General features: G+C 39.7%; 1 protein-coding gene across 50 annotated transcripts in view; it reads right to left on the minus strand.

The window, feature by feature from the left end:
• Window positions 1–8799, minus strand: part of TRDN (triadin) — a 798289-nt gene extending 789490 nt beyond the window's left edge. For 27 of the 50 annotated variants that reach the window (XM_075597224.1, XM_075597217.1, XM_075597197.1 and 24 more), the window contains exon 1: window positions 7457–7871. In XM_075597224.1, the coding sequence (XP_075453339.1) occupies window positions 7457–7478 (22 nt within the window). In that variant the 5' untranslated portion in view covers window positions 7479–7871. Of the gene's footprint in view, window positions 1–7456; window positions 7873–8721 lie in introns of those variants that run through there. The other 23 variants (XM_075597198.1, XM_075597218.1, XM_075597185.1 and 20 more) reach the window with 2 other exon arrangements.
• Window positions 8800–10076: the final 1277 nt, after the last annotated feature.

Raw genomic sequence — 10076 nt, forward strand, 5'->3', positions numbered from 1 at the left:
ACTATAATACAGAGTGACACAGAATGATAATACAACGTGATAAAGTAATACTAATACCAATGTTAATTGCCAATTCTAACTACAGGTGCTGCTCTCTAGTAAGCCTTCCAAACAAAGTGCAAAGTTCAATATTTCCCAAAAAGTTGAGATACACAGTAGTAAACTATACTATCATTTATTCCAAGACATGGATAGACCAACAAAACAATAACTGGCAAAAAAAAAAAAAAAGCATAAAACTTAGATTGAAGGGAATAAAAAGAGGTGAGCAGAGGAAAAAAATAGTGTCATATGTCTAAACAAATTGTAATAACAGCAAGTAATAGTTCCACTCACAAAGAAACTCGTACACAATTATTTTTCTCTCCTCCCCCATTTGTTTGTGCCTTTGAAGTTTACTGCTGCACTTGCTTTGCCTGTCTTCTGCTTCCATCACTTCTGACACTGTAATAATGTTGGTGGGTTTATAAAGCAGTGAAAATTTTGAATAAGAAAGATACACTTTTAATAACAAGCATTAGCCATCTAGTGGAGTAGAGCTTCTTCCTGGATGAATCACGTTACAACTCCCCCTTCCTCACTGCTAGCAATCCTCTCTAAATAACCGTATTAATAACACTGTGCAAGATAAGGGACTGTCTATAAATATACTATCTTATACAATGTGCATACCAGAGTTACTACAGTAAAGTCAAGACGGAAATGATGAGGAAGTGAGTTAGATTTTTTTGTTAATTCTGGGCTGAAGAATTTTATTTTTTTCCATACATATGTGAATATTTGTATATATTACCTAACTTAAAGTTTAAGTTGGTGCTGTGTTTCCCTCAAATTCGCCTACATTCTCCATCTGATGAATAATGAAGTAAAGGATAATGCAGCTTAAAGGCAGCACACAAACTCATTGTACTTGCTACTTTAACATCTGAAATGTTGATTAAAAGGAGAAGAACCCAAATAAACAGGGTTTAAACCAATTTGGCACAAGACTTCCGAACATGCCAGACACTCCTTTCATGAAGCTGTCAGGCTGTGCACCTGTTCCAGCTTTTTGCAGTAGCTCTCCTGCTGCCAGAAGCAAATTATAGATCCATCCAACTGCTGACCAAAATAAAAAAAACTGTATCAGCCATATGTCTCCTAAAGCTAATAAGTCATCTGGACCAAACAGAACATGTTCTGTAGCACTCAATGTAATGTACAGTATCTAGTTTTGTAAAGTGCTGGAAGGCAGTTGTTTGAGATGGATATAATAGTGGAACAAACATGTCAGCATTCGGCAAATATTAGTTCATTACAGATTGAATTACCTGATGTTTCGGTCATCCTAGAATAGGAATAGAAAGTAGTTGTCAATTCCTTATAGCATTCTTTAATTATAGAAAACAAAGAGGAATTGGGGAGCACAATGTGGACAGCACTTGTATGCACCATCAGTTCTATTGTTATTCTGACCTCTTCTACGTTTACCTCTGTACAGGGGCTATTCTATTCCGTATTACTGTCCACATTGTGCTCCCCAATTCCTCTTTGTTTTCTGTTTATGTTAAGGATCCCGGATAGATCCTGGTGGGTTTGAGCCTTAGGAGGAAACTCCAAACACAGGGGGGAATTATATCCCCCAAAGCAGGTATCATATCTCTGTTATCTTCATGCATTGTTTAAGAGAGCGCCCAGGTATTTTCTGTTCTATTCTTTAATTATATACAGATGTAGCCAGCAGTATTGGACAAGTTAACACAGCAGGGTTTAAAAAAAAGAACGTTAGATGACACCCGGCGGAGCATCATTTCACGCACATCAACATTTGTTTCAGTGGTGCCACGTCAAATCTTACATTATATGATGCGCCAACTTTGACGCAGAGCATCACGTCAACAGGTACCATAATGTTGGCTACATCTGTATATATAATCCTCTTGTCCTAGCTGAAGAGCCATGATGATTATCTAGCTTTTGTGTGGGCCATGAGCTTTGTGAATATGATATTAACTATGTGAATAAAGCTAAAACCAGAAAGTTATGGCATTGCCACCGTTTTGTTAAATAGACCACAGATCTGGCAAACTTTGGTCCATGGAATCTATTTATAATGTTGATCAAATTGCATCATATTCTTTTTCAGAAGGGTATTATGGTTTTTGTCTTAAAGGCATGCTACATCCTTCAAAATATTCTTCCTCTGAGTCACAGGCATCTTTGATTTGTGATGTCAAATTTGATACAATTTAAAGTTCATTACAAATCCTTCTGACACATATTTGGTCTGGGCCTGCACATTCCATTGCCCATCTCCCCATTCTTTTTCACCTTTACAAGGTACAGTGGAAGAGAAAAGGTCTGTGCATTTCAGGCTGCAGAAGCCAGAGAGATTCGTATAGACTTCCAGTGTACTTTTGTCTATCTGGTTCTTTCAATGTCACAAATAATATCAATGAGTTGGTTGTCTCCTGAATTATTCCTCATATCTCATTCATTGCATTTTAGGTTTCATATGATATACCTCTTATACTGTACAAGGTGTACATATATAAATATATATTTTTTTAAAGCATGCAGATTCCCATTAATACTCACCAAAGAGCCTATTCTAGCAGCTTCGATGTAATCACTGCCAAATCAAATGTTTTGGCATGACCCTACCGCACGGTTTGACATTTGTGTTATCACGATATTCAGAAAGAGTTATCGCAAGTCAGAAACCGTTCAGTAGGAAAATGCCAAACCACTCGGGATATCAGTGCCTTTATCTGTGTCTTTTTCAGCCCCTATGATCTGCCCTTAGTCAGTAAAGCCTGGGACACGGTGCGGGGAGAGGTGCTGGGCAGCGCTGACGCTCATGCACTCGTGCTCAAGCAGGAGATTTTTTCTGTCCCTGCATGAGCGTCAGCGAGCGTGCTTGTGTGCCGGGTGGGAGGCTTTTGGGAGGCGGGCCTGGAGGCGGATCGGGAGGTGGGGCAAGCGCGCCACGACACGGCGCCGATGTCACGGACTGCCATTGGCTTCTGGCAGTCATGTGACCGGCCCTGCACTTGCATGAGAGGCAAAATTTAAACTTGCCTGTCTCCTGCATTTCCACACGTATCCGCATGCCTGCGGAAGCGTGCGGAAGCGCCCTCTAAAGCTGCGCTGATAGGGATAATGTTTCCTCTCAGCGCGGCTCAGCGTGCCTCAGCACGGTCTTTTTGACCATGTCCGAGGCCTAAGAGCTGCACAGAGAGAACTGCATCTCCCTGCACAGCTCTTAGAGGCGATCACACTGTTTTCATTTTATTTTAATAACTCAGTATTGAAGCAGGGGTTCTCGAAGCTGAACTGCATTAACGGCCACCACTCCCCCACACAGCCGCTGACATGCTCCGTATGCGCAGTAGTGATGGCACCGCTGACAGATGCCACGCATGCGCAGAATCGGCTGAAAGTGGCGCCATTCCCCCCACACGCCCGCCGTGTCCATACCTCTGCTGGGGGAGGGGGGAGGAGGAGAGAAGGGTGATTGACTCCGGGTCAGGGTACTCGGACAGCAGTGGGTCTGGCCTGTGAATGCTGAACACCCCCTCCCCGTACCTCCCCCGGGGGAGGAGAGAGGGGGGCTGGCTCCAAAAAGCGACAGCCAGACATTTCTCCCCTCCGTGTCTCCATACCTCAGCCGGAGGGGAGGAGAGAAGGGGGCTGGCTCAGGGACGGGGGACTCAGGGACAGGGACAGCTCAGACAATCCCCAGCAGAGAGAGACACACTGACTGACACACACACACAGTGACTGACACACACACACACACACACACTGACTGACACACACACACTGACTGACTGACTGACACTCACACACACACACACACACTGACTGACACACACACACACACACACTAACTGACATACACACACACACACACACACACACACTGACTGACACACACACACACTGACTGACACACATGGACTGACTGACACACACGCACACACTGACACACACACACACAAACGGAATTTCCAGTTACTATAAATATAGAAGTGCAGATAGCTAAAACACGTGTTCTAAGTCAAACTTCTTTGCGTTTTGGCACTGAAATTTTATTTTTTATTTTTATTAAAAATATTATTCTTACAAATACAATTTCTGTGACAAAACAGTGACAAAAGACAAAGAATTTTCACTCACTATGCGCGTGCACAGCACACACAGCTTTTTTTTTCCCCTTCGCGAGCGATCGGAAAGAAGCACTTCTCGAGCGAGTTTGTCATGTTATCAGAGCTTTCTGAATAGCTACACTTGCAAACTTTCTGGAGAAGTGCTCAAAATTCTCGATAAGTCTTATTGAAGCTACTAGAATAGGCGCCCAAGTATGTAGGAAATAAGTAGGCATTCCACTGCCTGCTGCACAATCAATGAACATTATAACTAATCAATATGTAGGCTTAAGATAAGTTAGAAGCCGTGGCTCCCGAGACACTGTCTGCCTCCGTTGTGCTGCAGGAATTCTGTATCAGACACCCCACAGCGTTAATTGTCTGGGTGCAGAGGCAGCCACCATCGGTGTAAATCACAATGTACACAATTCTAACATTTTTGAGTACCAATTATAAACTCAGTGTATTGGTTTTTCAACCTAGCATAGCTTAAAACTGATGCCCAAAACATAAACAGATGTCCTTGAATAGGTTGCTGGCTCGCAGTGAAGATACTTGCTTGTTTAAAGCATATAATTCGGGATTCTGGTTTTATGCTTTAACCGAAAAACACCACCGACTGATCATCTTGCACTTCCGGTTGAAACGGTTAAAAACCAGAAATAAAGCACAATTATTTCTTTAATTGGACCTTTTGTAGCAGATAGGGGGCAAAACAACACAAAGGGAGTACGGAAATGAAAACAAAAGGGCACCGATTAGCGCCTAATACAAATGTGTTATTGTTTTCGTTGTTAACACTGATAAAAATAAAATGAAAATCACAGAAAAACAGAATCCCTATTTATAATGCTACTGGAGTGTTAAGTGCTACATATTCATTATAAAGATATAAAGATATTGATGTCACAGTACATCAACTACATGATGTTTAAAGTGCTCGAATGGGCATGGGAGGGCCTCTTTGTATATCTTCCTTTATATAGCGCCATCCATGTAATAGTGCTTTACTGCAGTAACTCGTGACATAATACAAATAAGAGCTTCATACATAAAAGTAGACAGCAAAATGAGTCCTGAGCTTACAATGTAAATGGTTAGTACAGAGAACTTGCCTTGTAAAATTACACCTGCACTAGGACAGGACACGTGATGAAGGTGCGATTTTACACCAAAAAGTCGCTTTTACAATACTTTTTAAAATGTTTTGTTAGACTAGTGCACCATTCTACCGTTGTAATTGAGAGCATCAATTATCCCAGAATGACTGTATAGTTGTCTGAAATCATAATTATGGCATCAAGATAAAGGGTTAAGAAGTGCACTATCATCAGCACAGGAGATGAGATGATTGTACAGTTCCCAGCTCGGCAATTAGCATAGGGCTGATGTGATGGGGATTATTACAAACGACTTTACACAGTGACAGCGAGGATCAACAACAGTCCTCAATCTCTGAGTGTGCCACCTGCCCCAGCCAGGCCCATTGGAGCCTTGTCTATTTTTACCCTCTGCACCTATTGGCCAGGCATATAGCAAATGGAAATATTACTGTATGCTCACTTGCATGTCTTAGACAGGTCTGCAACCCCGACTTTCACCATTATCACCCAGCACTTCCACTGCAGCAAGGGATTCTGGGAAATGACATGCAAATGAGCACACAGTGCCACCCTTTTCTTTTGCTGTGTGCTCATTTACATGTCATTTCCCAGAATCCCTTGCTGCAGTGGAAGTGCTGTGTGCTGGGTGATAATGGTGAAAGGCGGGGGTGCAGACCTGTCTAAGACATGCAAATGAGCATACAGTAATATTTCCATTTGCTATATGCTTTGCTGTGGAGGGTTTTTGTCATTTTTTTTACCCACCATAACTTAACTCAGTATATATATATATATATATATATATATATATATATATATATATATATATATATATATATATATATATATAGTATATAGTATATTTTTTTACCCACCATAACTTAACTCAGTATATATATTTATAATTTTTACCCACCATCACTTAACTCAATATATATATACTTATATATATATAGTATATTTTTTTACCCACCATAACTTAACTCAGTATATATATACTGAGTTAAGTTATGGTGAGTAAAATAAGTGACAAAAAAACCCTCCACAGCAACCCCTCCACAACCCCTCCACAGCAAAGCAAATATGCAAATGGAAATACAACTGTAGGCTCATCTGCATGTCTTTGGCAGGTCTGCAACCACGCCTTTCACCATTATCACCCAGCACACAGCACTTCCACTGCAGCAAGGGATTCTGGGGAATGACATGCAAATGACAACACAGTGCCACTTTTTGCTTCAAAAACCATGTTTAACATGGTTTCCTATAGGCTTAAGCAAGCATATGTATATAGTTAATTAGTAGTTGTGGTTGAAAAAGGACATACTGTATGTCAATAGAGTTCAAGCTATATTACATTATGTTGACTAAGGTACTTACCCTATATTTGTATTTATACACATAAGTTAAAAAATATATTATTTATATATTGTAATTGCATTTCTGCTTTAAAATTACTTCTGCTACAAAAACATTTAGGATACCATATAATATGCTACCACACAATAAGTAACCTGTGAATATGGTTTGTGAATATTGTAAATCAAGTGATGCTGTGCAGTAAAACATTTACTGCCATTAAGTGAATGAGGCCTTAAGTGTGTCAGGAGTTTGTACTGAATTTAGTTAAACCAACCACCAGCAGTACACAAATATATGATTTATACTTTTACTTGTAGCTGATGAGTTCAATAATCAGAGTTGAACACTGTTACTTGTGTCACATTAGTAGCATGGTCAGAGATAATACACGTACAGGTTTTAGATTTCAGGTTATTTATAGAGGTGTTGGGAGATTTCATTTTACAGGTTACCAGTGAAGCTAACATTCATTTCAAAAAATATTTCCACAAAAAGACATTCATTGTTGCAGTTTGTTATAACAATTTTTCAGTGATACGTGAACGTTTGACGTATTGAGATACAGTAAATACCCTTTTTAGGCACCAGACACACTATCTAGATAATATGTGTATAGTCTTGAACACTCACATATTCTAACTACTGTATTTGTTTAGAATTGTCATTTTGATTTAATGTCACTGTCTGAAAAAAACATGTATTTTTCTTCTCTTTAAGATCAATACAGCACCTGTAAAATTGCACTGCTACTAAAAATAAAGGAAAAATGTGACATATAGTTATTCACATACTTAAGACAAAAGTAAGCTTCTTAATTGCAAATCAATAGCAGCTAATTGCACCTTAGAAATCCTTAATTACCTTCAGCGGTGTTCTCCGTCATAGCGCTGATAGGATGTTACTAAAGGATCAATGACAGTAACAGGTCATTAAAGTCTTCAGGTATGGTGGCGCACAATTTAAAAGTTGTTGTATGGAGGGTCCTCTGTGTTTTTATAACTCAGTTCCTTCCTCTTTTATGCTTCCTGGCTTCACTGTAGAGTCCTTCCCTCCGCAAATCTTTCCCAGGGCACTAAGTGCTAAGACTAAAGTAACAGCTCCAGCTCACTAGCAGTGAGGTCTCACAGTCCGGATTCTGAAGATCTGATAGGGATCACTGAGGGGACTGGAAATCAGAAAGAGACAGCAAAAAAAAAAAAAAAAGCAAAGGAACTGAAAAAAGCCGCTTAAGGCCCTACAGCTTGTCTCAGAATAACTGTGCAAGGGGGACAGGTTAGAAGCTTAGAGTGCCTAGTAACACTATCCATTACGGCTCAGGTTTATTCTTAGCACACTTGATGCTCTGTGAATTCTTCTTGGCCTTATTTGGTTGAGGGTGGGTCCCATCTGTGAGGTCTGTCAGAAGAACCCCTTCAGAAAATCATTCTTCCTGACAATCACTCATTCACAGCATTGCTCCAAGTTAAAATATCATTATACCGTATTCTAAATTTGCTAATAGTAGACCTTAATACATTTCAATAAAATTACACTGGCAAACATTGCCTATTTATGAGAGACGCTCTCTTATAATTTGCTGAAAAATTGACAATTGTTTTTGTTTTTTGTTATTCCCGCCTTTAAAAACAAATCAATAACCTAGTGCAAGTCAGTAGAAGATAAGAAAAACTCTAAAAAAAATTCTAGCAAGTTTCACCTCATATTTTCAACTGCCCATTATTTGAACTACTGCAGTGTTTTACTTAAGTGCATGGCAGTTCAGGAGAGCAAATGCCATAGATTAAAACACTAGTCTCTCAAATATGAAAATAGTTTTAGACCGATTGATAACTCTATATGACATTTGACACATATTTATCTTTGCCTTAGGTACTAAAAATGAGATTGTAAGCTCGTCGGGACCAGCTTTTTTTTATTGGAAATATATTCTATAGTATGCATATGGCTAACACATAGACAACCATGCAAACAAAAACAAACACAAGAAGCAGAAACCATTAGATTTTTTTAAATGTATAAACCGCACCATGAGCTATTGCATTCACATTTCAACATAAATACAAAAGTACTCATGATTCTTCTACTTAGGGATCCTTCTTATTTAAGTCACTTATCTCTTTGCTTACCACACTTCCCAGTGCAGAGTTACGAGACTCCGAACGACACCAGTGCTGCCAGCTGCTCCAGATGACGTCAGAGTTCTGCAACACATGCTGGAATGCTAGGCCGTTGCTGGGAAACCTCAGGATGCCTACTGCGTAGGACTCGTGGATCAGTCCCACTTAGTCACAATTAACCACAAATACACAACCCACCCTTGTGCCCCCACAGAAAAACATTTTTATTTTTTTATACACATGATTGATACCAGAGGCCAGCGGGGGTCCCAGGGTGGTCCCCGCGAGTATCCGTGGGTCTCCAGGTGGTCACTGCGGGTGTCTGGGGGTGGTCCCCGCTGGCCTGGGTACCAATCCTATGCACAAAAAAAGAAAATTATCCAATACTTTGAAATGAATACACCCCCTCACCCCTAACACATACAGTACAGTAATGGGCAAAATGACTATTATCCAGATATGGATAAAAGTGCATTTGTCCATTTAAAATAAAACATTAACCAGCAGAAATAAAGTAAATAAAACTTGCACTAACCCCTGCCAGCCTGCCAGGATGAAGGCCATCCTCATCCTCACCACCATTCATCTCCGCTGTTGCCAGCAAGATTACAATAAAAATACAATCTAATGGCACCTAACCCCTTAATCGCATTAGCGGTTAGTAACCGCTATAGTAATTAAGGGTTTAATCCACCCTCCCCCACTAACCATCCAGGAAGCCTAATCACCCTCCCAGGCAACAACCCCACCTTCCATCCATTCATTGGTACAGTGTGTACATCATGCTCATATAATATCGGTATGATTTGGCACTATAGCAATAAATGGTGAAGCTAAAAAAAAACAGGCCCAAAATAACACACATTACATAGAAAAATAAACATAACAAATACCAATAAACCAATTGATCGGCACAGTGGTTACATCATGCCCATATAATATGGGCATGATTTAACACTATGTAAGTCAATGGTCAACAAAAATAAACAACAACCAACAATATCCAATGCAATCAAAACAATCACCAAATAAATAACAATAAACAAGTAAACACCACAAAATTACCCCCAATCAATTACTAGCAGTCAATTACCAGCAATCAAAGCAAATACCAAATAAACACCAGAATAACAATTAAAACAGAATAAAATCTCCAAATAAAAAACATTATTAAAAGGCATAAGGCAGAAGACCAAAAATAAACCACAATTAAAAAGCAAACAACAAAAAAAGTAACAGAAATATACAATTAAAACACCACAAAAATTCCCATCATTAAAAATCAAAACATGGGGGCATGGCCTGGATGCAAACCAAGATGGCTGTGTCAAACTGAAGCTCCTCAGCAGGTGTGACAATCTATA

Source organism: Ascaphus truei, chromosome 4 (genome assembly GCF_040206685.1).
Source record: "Ascaphus truei isolate aAscTru1 chromosome 4, aAscTru1.hap1, whole genome shotgun sequence".
Lineage (NCBI taxonomy): Eukaryota > Metazoa > Chordata > Amphibia > Anura > Ascaphidae > Ascaphus > Ascaphus truei.